This window comes from Squalius cephalus (assembly GCF_949319135.1).
Source record: "Squalius cephalus genome assembly, chromosome: 3".
Lineage (NCBI taxonomy): Eukaryota > Metazoa > Chordata > Actinopteri > Cypriniformes > Leuciscidae > Squalius > Squalius cephalus.
This window is the reverse complement of record NC_137124.1, coordinates 57103449-57127879: the sequence shown is the minus strand read 5'-3', so window position 1 is coordinate 57127879 and position 24431 is coordinate 57103449. Positions and strand designations below refer to the sequence as shown.

Here is a 24431-nt window from a genome sequence, read left to right as displayed (position 1 = left end):
TTTTTTGTCTTACAATAATTACAATTTTCACATAAGAACTGAGATATAAGTTTATTGTTCGAATATAAACACTGATGTCTACTGTAGCGATCAAAATAGAGAAAATAAAGATTGTATTAATTACATTGTTACACCAGTAGGTGGCGACACATGACCATTACATTTATTTGTCATTAAATCGTTCATTCAAGAGATTCGTTCAAAAACACTGATTCATAATGAAACTAGATAAGTCTTTATGAGTGTGTCATTGAATCATTCACTCAACCCGGTTTCAAAAAAATTATTAATTCAAGTTAATTAAATATTTTTTAAATAGACTGCAGCAATTAACATTTTGTCAGAACCTCTAGAAAATGGCATGTTATTTGGTTTTTAGTTGTCTATTCAGGATTGTGGGAGAATCATGATCTGTATTTTAAACAAAAAATCCTCATTTTATCCAGCTCTAATTACATCTACATGACCATAAGTATATTTCTAGGAACTTTTTTTGGTTTTCTTTTCTTTATTGTGGAGTCTCTTATATATCACTGGCCCTACTAACTGCATATCAACTAACTAAATTAAAGACCAATATACATTTTTTTTTTACACACATCTTCAAAGATTTGCTAGCTGTTCATCTGTTTAAAAAAAAAAAAATTTGTTAAAATGCTTTCCCTTTCTCACATTCATCTGCTGTTTGTTTCACTATTTCACACCCTCTGGTCATGGGAGCCCCTGAATGAATCGAGCCTTGCTTGCACAGTCAGTCTCAGTTACTCATTACATCATGTAATGCTATGGATGTTTTATGTTGAGAGGACGTGCTGTGCAATATGTTTTGCTGCTTCAGGGGTGCGAAGTGCACATGTGAGATGAAAGGCTCATGCATCCATACTCCCATGTTTCCATAATAAATGTCAGCCATGACCTGAGCTCAGGGACCATGACCTGCCACCCTTTTCTCTCCTGTGAGCACCTATATAATTAATAGCTATTGGAACACAGAATGAGTTATTTAGCAGAATGTTCTTGCTGTTCTTTGCATTAAAGGGATATTTTACTGCTGGAAAGATGAATGTGTATTTAAATTGGGTCATTTATGTAGCAGAAATGTGAAATTATTTTAGAAGTTGGAGCCTTCTAGACTGAGAAAAGCCAGAAAATGTATTTTTGGCTCATGTGGATGAAAGACAACAACTCCCAGAATGCACTTGCTTCGCTGCCCTACGAGGCCATGCCCAAGCCACGCCTACCGGTTACAGAGGGCGGTATCGGTAGAAATGATACAGCTAGGCTACTAGTCGACTGGAAACTGAAAAGACGGCGTTTTATCGTGAGATCCCCCTATGGGCGAGTTGAAGACATGCGGGACGAGCTCCTCCTACTGGCTGGAGTCTCTCGCCTCTGGACAGAAAGCCTCTGATGAGCTAAATGACGATTTTTGCGTCATTGGAGGTTTTTTTCCAGACACACAATACAGAAATCTCTCGTCTCAGGGGGACATGAGGGAGGGAAGCACGGTCATTCGAAAATACTACCAGGTTTCTACTGATGCAAAGCTAAATGCTAATCGTTCACCGATTAAAGTATTGCTTAAAGTATTGCTTAAAGTATTGCTTTAAGTAGGGAATTAGAAATTGCTGGTACTTGGGTACCAAGTTGATACAAAAAAAAAAGTAACTTCACCAGTAGCAGTATTTATATAATATTGGTAGTAATTTGGTACCAGCATGACACATTCCTAGAGATGCACTGATTGCAATTTCCTTGGCCGATTCCAATTTCCAATTATTTTGTGAGATCTGCCGATTCCGATTTTCTTTCAAAGAACTATAATTGACAGCATAAACAAACAAAAATCTACTTTTCCTCAATGCAAAAAGATACAAGTAAAAAGATCATAAAATAAGAGCAATTAAACAAATAAACACAGTATTTTTCAGTAGTTTTTCAGGTGGGCAATACAATATATTCAGGTAAGAAATGCTACAGAAATGAAATTAATCAAATCGTAAAATAACACTGGATAGTCTTCATTGTAAAAATCAAATACAGATTAATGCTTACAATTAGTTCCAAAAGTTATTCAGTCAAGACAGAGTAGTGAGTGATTTTTCTTTGTCTTTTGTTCTTTTATTAACATGACAGAGAGAGCAGCAGGAATATTAGGCTGCTGTCACTTTAAGAGTTTATGCACGGATCCAATATACTGTTACACGACTTGCGTTTTCTTTCTCAACTAGTTAGGTTCCAAAGCTGACTGTGTGCAATTGAATACTCGCCAAGATGGACATTTTAACACGATGTTGTTTGTATTTGACTGTTTAAGCGCAATAAGCCACTCTTGTGAACATGAAACCTACAGGAATTAGTAAAATTATGCACAATACAAGCACTATTTAACCGGAGCAAATGAGACGAGTGAGTGAGAGGAGGCGGGTGTAAGTCTACGGTGCATCTCTACTTTCCAATGTAATGTGTGTGTGCATGTAAACAAAAATCTGAATTGTCAAAATATTGAATCTTGTTAATCCGATCCGTCACTGTCATCATTAATCATTGATTCAATCAATAACATCAATATTGACAAAAAAAGATGTCATCACTACTCTTAATTGATGTTTACTTGAGTAATTACTTGGAAAAACTCTTCTCTACTGAGAAATACTTGAAGGCTATGTTTGTTTGGATAATTTAATTAGCTTTTTTTCTTCATATATATATGTTAATATTTGTAAGAAGTGTGTTCAGCTGAGCAATTGCACTGGTGTATGACTAGGGAGATCTTGGTTTCTTGACAATCAAAAGCTGCTATTCATTGAATTTTGCAGTAGAAACAAGCAAGCAAACACAAGCTTTTGAACATCATGAGGTTGAGTAAATGACATGATGGTCCAGTAAAGAGCTTGAGACTAAAACTGAGTTTGTTGTATATGTTTGTATGGCTGTTGGTTTTCCCACTCAGACTTTAATGTTGTCTAAAATATAGACTTTTCGACACTAAAATATTAAAAGTTTGAAATCAAGCTTCCTTGTGCTGTCTGTAAGATATTGAATTAAAATGACCTCATTGTAAAAACACAAATACATTGAGTGAGCAAACATTTAGGTGAGAGAGCTGATCAGTGTTTACATGTGAATAAGCGTCTAAATGAAGTGATTGCGTCTCTTCAGAAGACTTGATTAAACTGCTTGATTACTGTTATGATGTGTCATGTGCTTATTGATGTTGGGAAGTATTGATTGATGAGATTGTCAATGAATGGACATAAACAATGCGATAATATTAAAACGATCTAAATGGCAGTTTTTCTCTGTGGTATCGAAAATTATATTGAATATTTTTCAAGGTATCGTATCCAAGTTAAGATTTTCAGTATCGTGACAACATTAGTGGGCTTTAACCCCAAAACTGAGAGCTTGGCTTCATCATAAGACTCAATAAATATCAAATCAAATGAGGTGAAATTAGAGGACATGCCAATTGCGTTTACAGCATCTGGCCAGAACCAGTTTTGATTCATTTTATCTGTATCTGAACTGTAATGATACACACACACACACTGATTAGATATAAATCACTCAATGTTGTTCCTCACTGCAGCCGATTGATGATGTTTTAACATGCCTGGCATCGGTGTGTTTTTCCTGAGATTGTGTGAGTTTCTGCACTCAAGGTTACACTGATGACTGCAGTTATTAATGAATCACTTGCCCTTCCTCTTGGTCTTTAAAAGTGTAAGTCTGCACAGCGTTAATTGCATGCCCCTACTGCGACCTTCTCAGATGCCATTTGTGCTATCATGATTGATGTTTAAGTTATCTTAACCCTTATTTAACCCTTTTTTTTTGAGCGGAAAACAAAAACAGTTATGGAAGAGATTCTGAAAAATATATCCTTGTTCTATGGAAGAAAAATATGCATAAAAAAATAAGGGGGGGAGGGTGGTTAGGTGAACTGTCCCTTTAAATGCATCCGCTTGTGTGTATTGAATTTCACATACACAGATAGGGCCCCTTAAAAGGGTTTGATCCAATAGAGCAATGATCGTACAGATGATGCTGATAGGAATATTGATCTAACGCATGTGTCTGGTGCTTTATTATAGTTGAACTGTTGAGCTCATGCCAATAACTGCCCTTATTGATCAGGGGAGATGACATGAATGGCTTGGTTTGAGATTGGGATTTCTAATGATAGTTAGCTACTTATCCTCATTACATATGCTAGGCTGTAGTACAGTATTACTTATTATTTTGATCAAAGCTCGTATATTTAAGTTCAGTAAATGGCAATGAAAATTACCTATTAATTGTCATTTAAGTGAAATTACTGAACTTAAATATACAAGCTTGATAAAAATGATCATTCTAGAAGAAAATGTAAGATGGCACTTAGAGGCTTTTGCATCTGAACTCGTATGTATGTACAGTGCTATGCATAAGTTTAGACACCCATGCTAAAGTTGACTAAAAAGAGGAATAAAAAAATCATCTTTTGGAAATTGAACTTAATGCCTTAATTAAAAAAAAATAGGAAAAATCCAACCTTTAAGGACCTTTAAATCCAACCATGTATGTATGTATCAATCATAAGATCTATTTATTTTTTGATTGTTTAGCAATTCTGGTGTAACTCTTGATTTAACTTCAATTTCCTTGGATACCGTTTGTGCATATTTTCCACATGATTGCAATGATTAATGTTTTTGAGTGTCATTTTTGAAAATAACCATTTTAAAGAGCTTTTACAAAAAGCCAGTTTTTATATACAGTACAACAAAACATTTTCTCAAGTAATAACAGTATGAAGCATTACATGTCAATCTGATTCCAGCTTCTGAAAGCTCTGAATGTACCCAAAACATGTTGGTTTTCATGTGCATTACTTCTATTCTGAACAGAAACTGAGGAGGACATCACAATTGGCATTTTTCTTTTAATGACATATCTAAACAATTTGACAGCACAGCTTTTCAATCTTGTAGTCTTTCCCACTGAGCGAAGGTGCTGGTACTCTCTGCTGGAGTCCACATGCTCTTGAATGCATGACATTGGAGCATTTTTCTTCCATTGTCAAATTTACCATTGTATCAGTCGTTCAGGGTTGTATAAACCACTAGTATAGAAGTGCTTGATGCTTAAACTGAAAATATTGTGAAGTGGTTTTTAAAGCTGTTGACCTGACAGTCACTTAGCTGTACAGTCTATAGCCTACATCACGTTTGAATGGCATGTTGCAGGAGAGCCTTGGAAACCTTGTCCTAACTTTTTCAGTGGATGTGTATCCTAATATAACAGTGACCAATGTTAATGATTTTCACTAGGGATGCACCGATATTAAAATCTTGGCCGATACCGATAACCAATAATTATTTATTTCAAAGGCGATAACCAACCTATTGGCCAATAAATCTAAATTCATTACATAATTTTTGAGAGCCTGATTACAAATCAAAAGTGCACATCTGAAGTGTTTCAGCTGAAGGAAATAATCCATTATTTATCGGCTTCAATATATCGGGCGAATTTTCTTATCGGGCCGATAACGATAACATTAAAAATAAACATATATCGGCCGATACCGATATGGTGGCCGATATATCGTGCATCCCTAATTTTCACTGATAATTACTAGGAGACCAAAATGGTTTTTCAAATGATCTTGGCCACTGTGTCTGTGTCTGTATCTATCTCCAAACTTCAGTAGCAAATGCACTAGAACGTGTAGTAGTTTTATTCAATGAAATCTAAAGTTTCACCAGTTTCTTCACACAATCTATTTGCCGAGAGATCTGTCAATCAATACTTTTTTTGATGGACTTTATTAAATGACGTGCTGTTTAATGAATGAAATCCCATAAAGAAGCCAACTGTTTAGACAACGGCCTCAGAGCATGCAGACGCAATAAACACTGTCGTGTTATCTTGCTTTCGGAGGAGGATGCCTGTTGTTTGGGAACGCAGTCGTGTGAGAAAGTCCTGGGAGGGAATTATACTGAACACTTTGCTGACAGACTTCGGCTCAGGCGTTTCACAATGAGCAAAACAACTGCAGTTATGCCGTCCCATTATGCAAAGTCACACTTTTTATTTAGTAAATGTGTTTCCATCGTAGTTTATGGACACGTTTTCTTATTGGATAAAAAAAATGTATCGACCTCAATTGAGCGTTTAAGTTTCTTTTATGCACATTTTTATAATTTATGCACAACCATTGATATTTTTTGTGCCAAAATGCGCATAAAAATAGGTGGATGGAAACAGGTAGACACCACATGCATTCTGGTCATGCATTTATTTTAAATTGTTGGTCCACGTTACATGCGTATCAGACTAACATTTTTAGCTGTTTCATCTTGTCTTGTTAAAAAGTAGTTAAATATGCATGTTGAAAAGCCTATATTCTGCTTCATTCTGTCGCTACACTACACTATTACTACTAAATGAATGTGTTAAACTGATAACCCTAAACATTCTCTGGCGAAAAAAGCTGAATTCTGGTTTGCTCATTGCTGTTATTATTGGATAGGCTGTCATACACAACAGCAAAGAATAATCATAAAGATTTGTAGCTGTAGTATTTCAAGTCACCTTTCAACAAACTATTATGTGAAAGCCATTGCCAAGAGTACAAAATGTGTGGTAGTAAAACACTAATCTTTTCAACTCCAGCTGTTTTGCTTGACATTCGTGTTTTGAGAGCCCATTCAGAACGAAGGTTTGCGCGTGAATGGATGTTTTTTCCCCTTGTGGTCACCAATCAACGTCTTTTGTTCATATCACTAGACTGAAGTTCAGCTCAGAGTTCAGAGAAATGTGAAAAAGCTGTTCTTCCCCTGGCTCTGTAAATAAGTTGTATCTGTTAAACCGAGTACCACCCACATCGAGTCTTTCCTCTGTTTAGAGGAAGCGGCAGAATGCATTCTGTCCATAAATAGTTGGCTTGTGGTTCTCCAGGGAAATCTAGCAGCATGAAAAACAACTTGTCTTGTAAGTGGGCATGTAGAACATTGTTGTGGTTCTGTCATTGTGAACGACTGTACACCAGAACTTTAAAAATATACACATAAGATAAACATAATTGCAGTATTCTTAAATCTTTTCTTTGTCATGTCTTTGTTCAGTCGCATCACAGCTGATCTGACCTCGGAAAATGAACATTTCTGAAAATCTCAATTGGGTGTTTGAAAGCATTTTTGAAAATGGCATTTTAAACATTGTAGAGAGTTTAGTCTCATTTTTATGCATCTTAAACATATTGCATTATTAAATCACAGCTTGATTGAAACTAACACACAATAATCATATTGTCAGATTTAGTACACAAACATTACAAAACTAGTGGGAAAATTGGTGGAAATGTTTGTGGCATAGATTTTGAAAACTTGATTTTCACTATAAATGCTGGAAATGTTTTTTTTTATCTGTTTTTAATTTTTTATTATCATAGTTGTAAACATGTCATGCGATGTAGTTCATATTTTTATGACACATTTGCCTCTGGGACAAGGTTAAAACAATAAAATATAAGGCATTTAAAAACAAGCCAAGATGTGGTAATGAGACCAATTTAACGTGACCTGCATAAAACAGTAGAAAAACAGATCATAACAATGGACATTTGGGAAAATGTCTTATTAATAGACTTGTTTTTCTCCAGGATTGTGGGCCAGAGTTCTAGTTCATGTTGCTGGAACGCTGGATGTTTATTCTGGCATCAAGCAGCGAGTCGTGTTGCTCTTTTTTTTTTTTGTGCATTTGTTGTGAAAAGGCGTATGACGAAGCAGAGTGCCGGAGAGTCTGTGCTTCTGAGCTGCTTATCTGGATTTCCTCTCAGCCCAGCCTTTTCCAGAGAGGGTGACCTTGACAAGAATGTGGATTATTATTGTAATAGATACTGTTGTTAGTGAATGACTAGTCACACCAGGAGGTGGTATTATGGAGGAGGGGAAAGACTTTGCTTTTCTCCCCCTTCCCCCACATCTGTTTTGCTCTTGATCACTCTCACTCTCTGATCTGTTACATACTATTAGTGCTTGGCTTGACATCTGGATCTTTTTTTTTTTTTTGGGTCTTCCAGCCATCCTTTTTGCATTTAAGAAAAGAAAGCAAGATGTGGTTTGACAGAGCGCTCAAAGCAACGTGAAATTAGCTGGATCTCCTGTGTCTCGAACAAACAAGCTGAAAACGTTCTCACTGGCCGACAAGAACGTTCCTCGTTCAAGAATATGTAATGTCTGCTATTCTAACAGTCCTGAAAGGTACCACGTCATCAAACCACTAGAATGAGCCGCAGTGCTTTCAGCAACTGTTCTTCACGTCTTTATTTATTTATGTGTTAATGCATCTTTCAAATGGTTCAATTAATGAAGAAATGAGTCTAAATCAGAGGTTATCAAACTGGGCCCAGAGAAAGGGGTAACAAGAGGATTAAAGTGGTCTATATAAATAAATAAAAATGCAAAATGTCTGTGTTTTTTAGGACTGTCAAAGTTAAAATGTAAAACATGCATACCTGCCTTTCTCAGTCAGGGTTGGAAATGAGGGAAGTGAAATTTGAAGTGGGACTTTATTCACTCAGTAGCCTATAAAAGTGATACGAGTTCCACACTAAAAAACAAAATGCATCTATGGTTGCTGTGCAGTGTCGACTTTCGGGATTGGCTATATTGGTGATTGCAGCCAATGCACATGCTCCTCTATAAGTGCACATGAACTGAGATGTTGACTGAAAATCTCAACAGAAACTGTTACTTTTAACAGATGTGTTAATAGAAAATGTAATATGGTTAAAGCTGTTTACAGGTACATCTAAAATGATCCAGGTTTAAGAAAGGGATAATGTAGATCCAGCCGATTGTTATCGCAGAATAAACCCCGACAGGGCAATCAGGACTAGCGAAGAGGGGTTTATTCAGGGTGTCAGGGGGATTGGCCACTTGCTAAAAATCACATTTTAATGATGCAAAAGAAGCATGCATGTCGTTAAAATAATAAAGTGGTTACATGTAGGATATGGATCATTACATCGATCAATTGACTTACGATACAATGCATTGATGCAACGGCGTACAAATTTACGTATATTTAAGCCAAGGTTGGGTAAGCTACTTTGAAACTGTAGTTTGACAAGCTACAAGCTACTCATAAGTTAAAGTAGTTAAGATACATTAAAACTACTTTTATTTCTTTACAATGAAATTGCATATTACAAATAACTGAATAATTGTTAATGAACAATGTTTTAAGTAAAAAAAAAAGGGTTTAAAACAAACGTAATGCAATACAATTGTGTTTTCAAATTGTGTTTTATTTTGGAAGATAGCCTACACACAATGCTCAAATCTCAATCTGACTATCAAAGTAAAAGTGCATAATTGCAATAAATGTAACATCATTGCAAGAACAAAATGTATGCAAAGAAATTGGACATGCAGTAGTCAAAAATGTATATTAAACTCACAGCACATGCAGTGATGGAGCTCACAGTATTTACTGAGACCCGAATCATGAGCTGCATATGTGAACACAGTACGCCTCGTTTTTGAAACCCATCACTAAAAAACAGCTATATAGCTTACCTATTTAAATAAATCGTAGCCTTTGCCGTGTGATAAGCACACTAAACTATATCGCTTTCCTGTAGCTCAAACGGTAGAGCATTGGCGCTTGCAACTGCAAGGTCATGGGTTCGATTTCCAGGGAAAGCAAGACCTGATAAGAATGTACAAAATGTGTACCTTGAAATGCAATGTAAGTCGCTTTGGATAAAAGTATCTGCCAAATTCATAAATGCAAATGCAAAATCGCAAATTAGTTTATTGTTTCGATTGACAAGATGATTTGCAAAGCAATAGCGCAGACGTTAGTGATCTTTTAGGTTCATTACGAAATTGTGGCTGGACAGATTAGTCTATGTAAAGCAAATGAGAAACACTGATTCATCATTGTAATTAAAACAGAAATAGACATTTGATGTAGAGTGCAATAAAGCAGGATAATTAATCAATTTAAAATGTCTATTACTTACAAAATGCTTTTGATATATGGGAGTTTTTGCGAAATTCTCGTGTTTTCATTAGGCGTGTTTTCAATTTGTGAAATTTGGAGGGTAAATTGAAACGCCGCTATTGACAGCCAAAACGAACACAGACAACGTATAGCAACTCGTTAACCTCTGGTGATTTAATCCGTGTGAACGTCCCTTGAGCCATGTTCACAAAAAATCTGTATCTTTCATTTTTAATAAACAGACGTTTTAATAATGAAGTTAAAATTCCAAAGGTGGCTTTTTACACATCAGTGTAAATCCTTTTTTTCCCGCAGCTTCAATAAATGCTCTCAGGCGTCCATTTTCTCGGGCAGCAGCTTTGAGGAATGCAGGTCGCCACTCTCGCTCAGCTCAGGGACATTCCCTCTTCCCCTCCAGCCTCCCACAGGCCCGTAAACAATACTGGGCATGAGCCCAAGCTAACCAGCTGCGTGGAGGAGGCCAAGCGAGGCAGGACTGGGGGATGGTCAGACACGACGAGCCATGTTGAGAGAATAGCGTTTAAAACACCTGCTGTGCAGAAGCCAGTCCACCAACCAACTCATTTTCAAAGTGCACAAGCAAATGCTCACTGCGGATGTTCTTGTTTTATTTTAGCATAATTTTGTTTTATTCAGATCATTTTTATGCATCAGACAAATGACGTTGGCTGTTGCGTCGCATGTTGCAGCATTGGCATTGAATTTTGGCTTGACTTTAAAACCACCGCGTTCAAGTCCATTGTGTTGTGTATTCCCTTCGGGTTTACCTCCCACTCCTTTAAAGGGGTCATATAATGCCATTTTTGTACAAGCTAATATGATTCTTTAGGGTCTAAATTAAAAGTTTGTAATAAATTTTAATTAAAAATTCTCATTAGTATTGTAAGAAAACACTAATTTTACCTGGTCAAAAACAGCTCTGTTTTCAGCACACCGTTTAAGTGCATGTGTCTTTAAATGATAATGAGCTTTGCTCACCCCGCCCCTCTGTTCTGTGCGTACACCGTAACACAATAACCATAACGCGTTGTTCATTATAAACGTGGGATTATGAATTATATTGAGAACGTCGTACATAGAAAACATGCCGTAATGTACCCTGAGTGTAAACAGCCGCATTCATCGTGAAGCGTGCAGCAAGCTTTTAACAAAACCAGCTTTATACTGACCTCGTTTGTAAAGCAGTCTGGTGAAATGATTCGCGCAAACATGAAAGCATTGACGTTGATCGTGGGGAATATTCCCTTCGAAAACAAAACTCAGCCACTGCGTCTTCAGCTGTATGGATTTAGGAACATCAAAATGATGCTGTGTTCCTTATTACCCGCTAGGTCCGCGCGGGCTATAATTGACAGCTCGCTCACGAGCGAGGGCGGGGCTGTGTTGAAACGCTGCTGTCAATCAACAATCGTGGGAGGGGCGTCGATTTTCTGACGTCACAAAATCGAACAGCTTGATTTGAGATGGGGGGGAAACATAAAAGAAGATTTAAAAAAAAAAACACTGGATGGATTTTTATCATTTTATGATGGTTGTGTACAGGTACTGCCAACACACATTTCAGTACAATCAACTTGTAAAAGTGCATGTACCATTATATGACCCCTTTAAGATCCTTGCAGGGAGGTTTGATCTTTTACAGATATGCTAACAAGAGAAAAACTATCTTTGTTTAACTCCACCTTGATTTCCTGTGCAAAGGGGTGGGCATTATGGCAAAATATCATATCACGATTTTTACGATCCATGATCTTACCACAATTATTTTTCATGTTTGTTTTTAAGACTATTTTGCAATCACTGAGCATTACAGACAAATGTATTTCCCTATTTTAAAAATTTCACCTGCATGATTCTGGATAAATTGAGAATCACGATTGTTTGCTTCAAATCGAGATCACGATTCTCCCCTGATTCTGAACAGACAACTAAAGAAAATAACATGTCATATTCTAGAGGTTATGACAAAATTTTAATTGCTGCACTCTATTTAAAATGTTTAATCTGATTGAATTATTAAATCGTGTTGAGTGAATGATTCAATGACTCACTCATTAAGACTTGTTTCATTACTGGATGAATTAGTGATTTTGAACAATTCTCTTGAATGAATGATTCAATGTCAAATAAAAAATTTTAACTCACTTGTCGGCACTTGGTGGCGTAACAATGTAATCGATACAATCATTGTTTGAAGCGTCAAGTTCCTTTATTTTACTCTATTTTGATCTCTACCGTAGACATCCATGTTTATATCCGAACTATAAACTTTATCCCAGTGCTCCTGAGATAATTTGAACTATTGTAACACAGAAGTAATAATAATCAGTAATAAGTAATAATAATCACTTCCTTAGTACCGTCAAACAGTGTCTGTTTTTAAACCAACAGCATTTAAGTTTAAAAGCTTTTATCTTGCCATCAAATATGTCCAACAAAAAGGACATATGTAGGCATACGATGGACAACATAATGTTTTCAGTGCTTGAAATAAGCCTAAGCTTAGTTGATCAGCGTAGGTCATCTGTTATCTTGGAAAGCGCAGAAGCAGTTAAGTAAAGCTGACAGATTACTGCCTCAGAGCCACAGTCCAGCTGCTATCAGAGCAGAGCAGTGCAATTCAGCCGGCGTTCGCTTTAACCGTCTTTGGTTTGTGTGTTTAGTTTGTAAGTCCGTTTGATATCAGACTTGGGTTTTTGGTATGTGTGAAAGCTGTTTAGCGTAATGTTTAGATGATCACCTTTGGTACTCACCCAATAGACCTTAATCAGGGTAATGCTAGGGGTGTAGCGGGACGCAAAAATGATGGTTCGGTCGGTACGTTTTCAGTACAGAAGGGGAAATGAAACAGTTTTTGGTTTACTAAACAAACTATGTCTGTCTTTAAATTAAAAGAAAGTGTCAATATTGTTGTTGCGTCCAGTAGCAACACACACTGCAGTTTATGGTGCTGTTGGAAATGAGGGAAGATATTTCAAGGGCCTACAATTTTGGATGCAAAATATGTTAGTGAAATATTTTAGAATAGGGTTAGAATTATTGCGTTCTGTCGGCAAATTATTCTGTCTGCAAAGTTAAAAAGAGACTCTTTTGCTGGCAGGATAATCCTTTATGTGAAATGGAAACACTTGCATGTATTTGTGACATTTAGGGTACGTTTACACGACAACGATATGCTTAAAACTGAGCAGTTTTCCACGTACAGACGACACAATTGTCCAAACGATCCCAATTCACACGGATCCGCGAAAACGACTAAAAACCCCTGTATTGTACAAAATAACAAACACTATAGACTGAACACGTAATACACATGTGCATGACGTCATCGGTTTCACAGATTTGCGTTTTTGTTGTTTACACAGAGACCGTTTTCAAAAACTTGCACTTTAAAACACGTTTTCAGGCACCCAAAACGGCGTTGTCATGTAAATGAATGGCCAAAACGCATAAGTTTTAAGTTTTTAGCTGAAAACGGTGTCGTGTAAACAGCCCCTTATAGGCAAGTATTCAACCGTAAGTTGTAGCTAGTTGAGTAAAACTTGTCTCAAGCGCATTCAACAGCACTCATCTGATAGCAGGGCAAGCCATGTAGATTTATGATTTAGTTTGAAGCGCTTGATATAAAGCACATCTCATGTTTAAGACAACTTGGATCTTGCACTTATCTGGCAGCACCTCACTCCGTGTCCTTCATTATTTTTTTGGTAACACTTTAACAATAAGGTTCATTAGTTAACATTAGTTAGCTACCTTAGTTAACATGAACTGGTTAATATTAATTTCAACATTTACTAATACGTTATTAAAATCAAATGTTAATTCACTGTGAACTAACATGAACAAACAATGAACAGCTGTATTTTTTATTAACTAACATTAACAAAGATAGATAAATACTGTAACAAATGTATTTCTCATTGTTAGTTCATGTTAGTTAATACTTTAACTAATGTTAAAGGGATATTTCACCGCTGGAAAGATGAATGTGTATTTAAATTGGATCTAGAAATGTGAAATTATTTTAGAAGTTGGTGCCTTCTAGACTGAGAAAAGCCAGAAAATGTATTTTTGGCTCATGTGGATGAAAGACAACAACTCCCAGAATGCACTTGCTTCGCTGCCCTACGAGGACACTCCCAAACCACGCCTACCGGTTACAGAGGGCAGTATCGGAAGAAATGATACTAGGCTACTAGTCGACTGGAAACTGAGAAGACGGCGTTTTATGGTGAGATCCCCCTATGGGTGGGTTGCACAAATGCGGGACGAGCTCCTCCTACTGGCTGTAGTCTCTCGCCTCTGGACAGAAAAGACTCAGATGAGCTAAATGACGATTTTTGCGTCATCGGGGTTTTTTTTCCAGACACACAATACAGAAATCTCTCGTCTCAGGGGGACATGAGGGAGGGAAGCATGGTCATTCGAAATACTACCGGGTTTCTACTGATGCAAAGCTTAATGCTAATCGGTGAAGTATCCCTTTAAATAATGAACCTTATTGTAAAATGTCACCATTTTAGTTCCAGGTGTGTTCACAACGTCAAAGTAGGGAAAAACTCTGAGTTTCAAATGGCGTTCCACACGTGCAGTGGTTAAAACAACACTACATTAGTTCGCTACACATGCGTATTTTGGGTGCGAATACATGTACCATTACACCCCTAGGTAGTGTCATCACTCGGTTGAAATCGCCGGGTCTGCTGAAATCCGGGGGTCCCTAGAATCAACACCACTTTTCTCCCCTCCTGCGACGGCCCTGATTGGATCTATTCTGGAAATCACTGGTCTTCATGTTGCAGAAACTTACTGGAGAGCACATTTACTGCTATCAAGGGGCACCAGATTCAGATGAAAATGGGGATCTAGGGAAAGTTTTTCCGAGGTATCCAAACTAGGTGACCGCAAAACAAAATTAATTATCATATTATATAAATTAAATGTATTTAAGTTCACAATGACTTATTCAACAAATTACTATTTCATATTGTTTTGTAAAGACTGGTCAGAAATCATGAGATTAATTGTAGCCTAATTATTTGATTTCTACTGACAATATCAAAGCCAGTTATTTTGGAAACAATTTTTTTTGTCTTTCTGTTATATAATACTCAATATTTTTATCACGGTAAATATGGGTGTTGTTTGTACATACAAATATACAGCTTAACTTTATATTTTAGGAAGGATTTCCTAAGGGGCGTCAAAAAAACCTTCTTATCTAGGATATTATTCTTGTTGACTCAAGGGATGCACCAATATGAAAAATTTGTCCGATACCGATATCCGGTTATTCTTTATATTTGAAAGCCGATAACCGATATATTGGCCGATAAATCTAAATCCACATTTTTATATCATTTTTGAGAGCCTGATTACAAAAACACAGGTCTCACCATTAAAAGCCATGTCCCAAGCACACAATCATAATGATGTTCTCATTATAATTTTATGTAGCCGATATGACAGACTTGCACTTTACAGTATTTTCCTTTTTTGAAGTGATTCCAATCATATTTCAAGGTATTCAAAAACATCATGTTGAACAGTGCGCATCTGAAGCGTCTCGGCTGAAAGAAAACAATCGATTATTTATCGTCTTTAATATATCGGCCTAATTTTCTTATCAGGCCGATAACGATAACATCAAAAATGATAGCGATATGGTGGCCGATATATCGTGCATCCCTGCTATAAACAGTCTGGCCTGTCTCGCTGTTGATTATGTAATTTGCCCATTTTATACTACGTCCGATTGTGTGCCTTCAATGAGCAACTTTAATTCTTTGTATGGATTTGTTTTGAGGGGGATTTTCAAAGTTATCAAGCAAGGTGGGAAAGCAGCTTGAGATATTCCGTGGAAGCTTTCCAGATGAGATTGATGGGTCCGGGACGTCACAGAGCCAATCATGCATGTGGGCTGATCGCCTGCTTATTAGGCTCCATCGATTCCATCTCAACGTCTCACCCTCAGGCACCGCTATCACTCTCAGATTGATTCTTGCTGTTTTGTATTTGAAGTCATAAAAGGCAATTGTTTTATACCCCCTCTATTAGTTTTTCTACGGATGTCTTCTGGGGAATGCAGAATCCTCTTAGCTTTCTGTAGCAGATCTTCCTCTGCCTGTGGAAAATGTCTTTATCGTTTATAAAAATCACTTCCTTGTATGCGGCTCTAACGGAAGACTAAGCATCAGTGAAGTGGAGACTGGAGAGTGCTGATAATTGTTTTTTAATTAGCCAATAATAAATCTCTGCTGCTGTGGTTTTGACGCACTTCGGTTCCCTGCTTTTGAATCTGGAGCAGTGCTGGTTATTAAGCCAGAAACGGGAATGTGGAAACACTGTTTTCTCTTACTTGGAAGGGCGATGATATAATCTTTTCTCATTGTTTGTAAAGATGTCGGCGAGATTCTCTGTTTGTTTGGTGCATCTCCACAGACGGCTGAAGATTAAGCGGTTTCATCTGGCAACTGCTGTGAAGATTCGCCTCATCTCCTGTGGCCGCTTCGCCTTTTTCCTGGCTTAGTGAAGTTATTGGTTTCTCTGCGAGTGAAATGGAGTTGAACTCTTAAGTATGCATGGCTTCTGCTTGCTTCTGCATTCTTTAGGACTGAGTTGTACTTCCACTCTTGTGCAACTGACTCTCAGTTCATCCTCTGATATGTGAAAGTGGACTATTGCTCACATTGTAAGAGTGTTTTACCATCTGATAACCTCCTGAAAAAGGTGGTTTGTATGTTAAATGACCGTTTGAGTTAGTGAGAGATAGCCAGATTGAGCCAATGCACTTTTATTCCTCATACTATTGCAATAATACTATATTTCTGTTACTAAAAACACAAGGATCTAAATCAAACAACATTGGATATTTCTGTATGCATTGTCATTTCTGCATGTTTTTAGATTTAAAACACATGCATATACTTAATGCATGTTAAGTGTACATAATGACTGGTTACATTTTGCACTTTGTAAAACCAGTGCATAGTTAATATTTTTGAACTTTATTTTATCTAACAGTGACCTTTTGTTATATAGCTTGTACCTCTTCAAATATTTGTGATGTTTGCTGCCACTAATTTAATATGTTACAAGGCAACCCAACTTCTATTATTTTTAAGGCAGAAAAAGCACGTTTGCACAGTTTGCGTTATGTTTTTTAATAAACTATATTCGAAAATGTAATTAATCAACCCTCTGGTTTCTCCAGGCTTCAGTCATTGTTGGGATACTCCTCAACAAATTTTGATATCAATCAATATGGAAAAAAATATTTTGATCATATTTTTTGCCCTATATATAACGCTCACTTAAAAGTCTGCTTTAAAAACATTTAATAATAATTTAATAACATTGAGTAAATGTTATTTGGCAGATTTTTAAACATTTGCATTTCATGATTTCAAACATCATTTTGTAATGCCTAAATTCACTTTTAAAAATATAGATTTTCTTTTTTAACACAAAATAGTATAGAATTTTAATATTAGCCATTTATGCTTCATGACTTATTAAACCATAATACATGTATTATAGTCCATTAATCAGCCACTTTTTGGAGATTTTGGAAATACTGGTAAACACTCCTTAAACTCTTCATTCTTTTCACTTTACGATTGGTACTGCATTCCCCCCAAAATATTTTGTAGTGAAGTTCAAGTTAATGTCCATCTTAATTGCTGTAATCTTATCATTATGTGTATTTATATGTAATACCCTGTCAGCCACTACCTACTCATTACAGAGTCCAGGTAATGCATATGCAGAGAGTAAGTTCTGATCTCTAGTCAGATATTTAACTAAACGGCATAAATCCTTCCTCACACTGCAGTTTATTTTAGTCAACAACCTTCCACTTAAACACTAAGACACTGTTTGACCAAAACGTAAAGCTACCAGCCACAGTTCACTTTGTTTTGCAGCGTGAAATAGACATTTATTTGAAACCGAGATCTTGTACTTGTTAAAGGTGTCTCCTAATGAAACTCTTTCAGGGATGATCCTTCAAAGATTTAATGCCTTCCTATTTGATATTTACTTGGTAAATTTGTCAAATCCAGTGATGAGTTTTTTCCTCTGAAGCGCTCCTTGTAAATGCGACTGTTTCCAAGTGGACTAATAAAAGACACTAAATGCCATTAACTATCAGTCAGATTAAATTTTATAACATTGGGAAAGTAGGTTCCTGGTTTTCTGAGCAGAAATGCAATGGGACTGAGCGTGGGTGTGCCGTCTTAAAGCTGAGAATAGGCTCTTTATCATAATTTTAAGAGTTTCGGGGATTTTCTTCATGTCTCTTTCATTTCTTCTATCTTGTCCTAGGCTATATTGGTGTTTTGCGAGAGTATTAAAAGCATCTGTGCTTAGACATAGATGATTGATGTTTTGGGCAAGATTTAGAAATCACATTGAGTTCTCATCTCAGGAAAAGATTAGGTTGAAGAACTGGAATTTTGTTATTTAATTTGAAGGCCTTCATTTTTTCCTACCCTTCTTTGTATGCGTTTGACAGTTGTTTGCTGCCAAGCGTCTGCTGGCAATATAGCTAGATTGTGGCACTTGGCATCAAAACCACTTGAAGGTTTTTTCCATTTACATTCTAAAGGCTCGTGTCAGTATCGGCAGATGGAGATGCACTCTCGTTATTCGTCACTATTAAAGTCCTCCTGCTCAGTAATTTTATCCTTTAACTCATCTTTGATCACCAAAATGACATATTTAAAAGTTTTTTCCTTGAAAAAAATTCAAGGAAAACAGCTTGAATGTAACTCTACACCCTCATTTAGTATACGCGGTTCTATGAATATGCAAATGAGCCCCGCCTCCACTCACTCACTCAGCTCAGAGATCCACTCGTTGACGATCACACGTTGACCTGATTGGTTACAAGGTAGTTTGTGACGTCAGAAACACCAGCGATTTCAAACCGTGTTTTTGAGACTGTCTTTGGTTCACTGCAGTTTTAAGGAGGAAATACTCAGCAATGCTGTTGACTTATGAATTTACACATGATTTGTCTTGAAGCGTATTAAAAACCCCACATAGACACATAAACAACATTAAAAACTTGATTTTCACCACAGGGAGGACTTTAAAAGTCTTGAATGTGCTCATTGGTGTATATAGCAGAGTACATCCAGATCCTGTGAGGTAATTGCTTGATGAATGTGTTACGGTGTATATTACGGCTGTAAGTGTATTTGATGGGCCTGGCGTGTGTTTGAGCATGTCTGTGTGTTTTCTGGGAGAGCTGACAGCTGGATGTTTGCTCGTCTGTTGTGTGTGTCAGCGCACCAGCTACCACTCTGGCGAGTCACGCATTATCATAAATCAGCTGGCGGCCGAGATGACAGGAGCTTCTCTCACTGGTGTGATGTTTCATGCAGGAGGTAAAAACAGTCATGAGCTTCTGAACCAGTTATTATCTCAATCACAAATGATAACAGGCCTCAATTCAGACATGCTTCACTATTTTTACGCATGACCTTCCTCTTCGTCGTGAGGTTTCATCGTTTAGATCAGGAGTTGGGAACCTTTTTAACATGAAGTAAAATCACACCCTTTTTCTAAGTATTGTACTCTATTTTGAATCATACATAAGGCCTTATATTTTAAAAATACGCCACCATTCAAAAGTTTGGGGTAAGTAAGACTTTTTTTGTTTCATGCTCACATCAAGCCTGCATTTATTTGATCAAAAATGCTGTAAAAACTTGTGAAACAATTTTAAAATGTAATTTATTCCTGCGATGACGAAGCGGAATTTTCAGCATCATTACTCCAGTCCCTGTAGTCAATAATAGTATCCCTTAAAACTCATCTTTGATCACCAAAATTACATATTTAAACATTTTTCCTGTCTTGCCTTAAAATAGCTTGAATGTAACTCTACACCCTTGCCTCATTTAGTATACATGGGCTCATGAATATGCAAATTAGCCCCGCCTCCACTCACTCACAGCTGCTCGGATTACCTGATCCTCTCGCTCAGCTTTACTGTGGTAAACGCTACACAGTGACAATATTGGTTTAATTCAGCCATATGTGTTTGAACCAGAAACTGATTCAGAAGAAGAGTGAATTATAGAGGATCGTCTACAAGTCGATGTATCAGAATTGTAGTGTGTTTTATGTCAGGCACATAATGGTAATTGATATGACTAGCCTTTGGCTTGATTACATTATCAAACAGCTAATAATGTGTCGCTAAACACAGACCATGTTCCCGTTCTCCATCAGAGTCACACAGCTGCCCTTCTAATAATCAGCATCCTTAGAAACACTCTGAACATCATTGAAGTCCGTGGAGAAAAGCCCCGGCTTCACATTTTCAGGATTGTTTACATGTTTGTGACGGTAGGAAACAGGTGATTTCAAACCGTGTTTTTTGAGAGTGTCTGCAGTTTTAAGGAGAAAATACTCAGCAATACTGTTGACTGATGAATTTGCACATGGTTTGTCTTAAAGCATATAAACATAAAAACACCACATAACATTAAAAACTTGATTTTCAGCACGGAAAATGTCACTAGAAGTGTCGCACTAACCTTCTAGCCTTTTTTTTTTTTTACTACAGTATTTGATTAATAGAAAGTTCAAAAGAACAGCATTTATTAATTTTATAACTAAATAAAAGTCTTTACTGTCACTTTTCAATTTAATGTGTTCTTGCTGAATAAAACTATCAATTTCTTTCAAAAACAACAACAAACTGACTCTTAAATCTACTTTCCCATCACCTCCAATGCAACAATGTTGTAAGTGTGAGTGTGACTGCATTTCCCAAACGATCATTTACCACTGCAGTGCTGATCAGTTTTGGTTTATAATTTTGGTGACTTCATGTGAGGAATATTCCACATGAAGGAAGTCCTGAAGGAAAACATGTGACAGCAGATATTTTCTCTAGTAGGCAGTGTGTATACAATTCGACTTTAATCATATAATGTTTTATTAACAATTTCACATGTAATGTTAGATTTACTCATGATAGCCTCTCATTTGCTGCTTAGCGAGTGTTAATTTTGGACCTTGACTTCAGTGTTTCCAAAGTAAACAACTAAATATAATTATAATCATATAATATTCCCCTCTCTCCATTTTGTGCCAATGTTTACTCCTCCGCGTGCCAGCGGTGGGACACATGCCCTGGCATTGATGATTTCTGGTGATTAATATATTTAGTCATCTTTTCTTTCTCCTTTTGCCTTTTTTTTTTTTTTTTTTTTGTACCAAAGTGACATTTTTTAGGAGGAAATATATTACAAAATATCGCTTTTTAGGACTAATTAAACTATGGCATGTTAAAAAAAATACATTTCTAATTTTCCCCCTTTGTTTTGGTCATGATTGGGGATTGAATCTCGTCAATTAAGAGTTCAGAAAGTAAGTGTTTACAGTTGCTGGATTTGTCATAACTTATTCTTAGTTTTGAATTTGATTTTGATTTTGGGGTGGACTATGTTTTGATGCTTGATTGTTCAGAAATGCATTATTTTTCTCATATTTTACATTATTACTGAACCTCTCTAACCAGTCTGGCTAGAACACGCTGATTTCGATGAAGCCCCTCATTCCGAAATACGATATGTGCTGTGATTGGTTAGCTGGCCTAGTGTGTTGTGATTGGCAGTGCTTAGCTCGGGAAATGTCCCGCCCCTCAATAACTACGAGTTCTTCTGTAGTGTAAATATGAATAAGCATGGTTTCAATTTCAAACCAGTTCGAGCCCGATTCAGACCCTGACAATGTTAACGAACAAGAGGATTGTGCAGAACGGATTTCATGCATAGACTTTGCTAGCAAGGATTTCACAGGACGTTTTAGAGTGATGTGTTTGTAATTTTCTTATACATTATAACTTCATAAGATCTGTACAAATTGCGTTGTTGTCCAAACGAGCCGTTCGTTGTAGTTCTTGAAAAGGAGATTCTGTTAAATAAAATCTCTCCCTTTGGAGTGGACTTTGAGCTTTGTAACCTTGCATATCTTTTTTATGCTTAAACAGCAGCATTACACACTAACTAAATTGGAAAAGCATAATAAAGTCAAAGCTTGAATATTGTTGGAGCACCTTTCTGTCTTCCTTTTAAAGGTATTTTTGTGGCATTAGTGGCACCAAATAGAATTGCAAAAGTAATGATTGTTCCCAAACATATAAGGGTTCGTACAAGGTGCTTAAAGTGCTTGAAGTACTTGAATTTGACGCTTGAAATGTAAGTCCTGGAAAACCCTTGAAAACAGCCCTATTTATGAAAAGGCACTCAAAGTGCTTGAATTATTGAAAGACAATATGTTTAAAATTAGTGTTACATTTTTTTGATAAAACAATCTTTTCACACAAAATCAACACTGCAACCAGTCTGATATAGATATGGAGCCATCTTGATATTCACTACTTGATATTGCTCATATATCCAAGTATATGATACATATTTCATTCTTCAGGTCAATCATATATTCATGGGAGAAAAAATCAGTTTGAACAAGGAAAGCGATATCTGTATCTTTCTCATTGTATCTTTTTTTTAATTTGAAAGATAATAAAGATACTGTTTGATAAGTGAGATCTCTGATTGTAGTCCTTGAAAACCAAAAAGTAGTGCTTGAAATGTCCTGGAATTTCATTTTACGGTATCTGTATGAACCCTGTAATAATGCATGAGCTCAGAGACTGTAGACGCAGGAGATGGATCACTCACAGAAAAATACTGTGAAGCAGCATGCCGTATTCATACTGGTCTATTTCTGTCCGTTCACCTGGCTGGTGTCCATCATGGCCCTGAATGCAGGTAGGGTCAATTATAGTGCCTGAACACACAGCCACTGTTCCTTAATTGACCAAACAAGCCTGTGCTCTCTCCGTGAGATGATGTGGTGTCAGTGATCATGCTGTGTGTGCCTGTTCCCCTGGAGTGAGGAGTAAGAAACTCAAAGCATCTCTGGCTGTTAATGAGATCCACTGTCCAGCAGGGTGCAGGTCAGGTCCTTTCTGTAACAGAGGATAATATATGTATGGTTTAATTATAACTGTGAAGCACTTTGGGCAACAACGTTGCTATTAAATGTGCTATAGAAATAAATAAGTTGAAGTTAACAGCCTTCATGTAAGGGCATGTGCGGATACTCTCCATGGGCCCTATTTTAACGATCTGAAACGCAAGTATCAAACACGAACGCAAGTAACTTTGTGGGCGGATCTCGCAAATCTAAAATGGGATGATCTGAAGTAGCTACATTACTCATAGGTGTGGTTTGGGCGTAACGTGAAATAAACCAATCAGAGCATCATCTCACATTCCCTTTAAAAGCAGGCGCGCTTGTTCCATGGCGGATTGCTATTATAATGGAGGATTTGCCAGACACACGCCAGGAGCGGTTCACAGCCGAGGAGACCGACGTTCTCGCCAGGGCCGTAAAACACAGAGAAGTGACATTGTATGGGGATGGGAGAAACCCACCCCAAATTAGCTTTGGTTAAACAGGCGTGTAATAATTTGCGTAAATGTGTAAGCTAGATTTATTCCTATTTTAGCTAGTGGTCGAAATAGGTACTGCAGTCCACATTCAAAATATCGGAGATCGTTGTTTCTCCTGCCCCCTCCTCCTCAGAATCGACGGTGCTCACACGGGTTGCCACTTTGAGCACACGCAACAGGAACGAGCGCAACTGACAATGATAATGGCAAATTGTCAACGTCCAGTATCACACAGACCAAAGCAAAAACAGACATTCCAGCCTGGAAACGCACATTTCAAAGTAAAATAACTGGCTGTAGAAGTGTTTTTCAGAGAAACGAGTATGTGAACTTAGCATGTTTCCTCAATATATGCAAACATATTATGGTACTTTTATGCTTTAGTAGAGTGAAAAAGCCTTGTCTGAGATCCACCAGCACTTATCTTCCTTGTTTTGTCTCTCTCTCTCTCTCTTCAGATGGAGTCTCCGGTCTCCACCCCTGCTCCTCCACCGCTTCACCTCCTCTCCTCTATGGGAAACAGTGATATCGCCTCACCTTGTGAGCAGCTTATGGTGCGCACGCGCTCGGTGGCCGTCAATACGTCAGATGTGGCCCTGTCCACAGAGCCGGAGTGCCTGGGACCCTGTGAGCCGGGCACCAGCGTCAACCTGGAGGGCATCGTGTGGCAAGAAACTGAGGACGGTAAGAAAACACACTGTAGCAAGTAGGGCTGCACGATATTGGAAAAAAAATTACATTGCGATATTTTTTTCCCAACGATATATATTGCGATATTGCGAGCCATCAATCCAGGCTAAAGTCAATAATTACCATTCCATGATATTAATAATTTCACTAATAAGCAAGCTTCATTACAAGTGACAAAAAGGTCACTTAATATTTTATTCCAAAATTAGAACATATTTCTGTCAGAATTCGGTGAAC

General features: G+C 37.2%; 1 protein-coding gene across 3 annotated transcripts in view; it reads left to right on the top strand.

The window, feature by feature from the left end:
* The window catches only part of znf609b (zinc finger protein 609b), a 56503-nt gene that overhangs the window by 14845 nt on the left and 17227 nt on the right, over positions 1–24431 (top strand). For 2 of the 3 annotated variants that reach the window (XM_079864930.1, XM_079864929.1), the window contains exon 3: positions 23963–24188. In XM_079864930.1, the coding sequence (XP_079721056.1) occupies positions 23963–24188 (226 nt within the window). Of the gene's footprint in view, positions 1–19361; positions 19416–23962; positions 24189–24431 lie in introns of those variants that run through there. The other variant, XM_079864931.1, reaches the window with a different exon arrangement.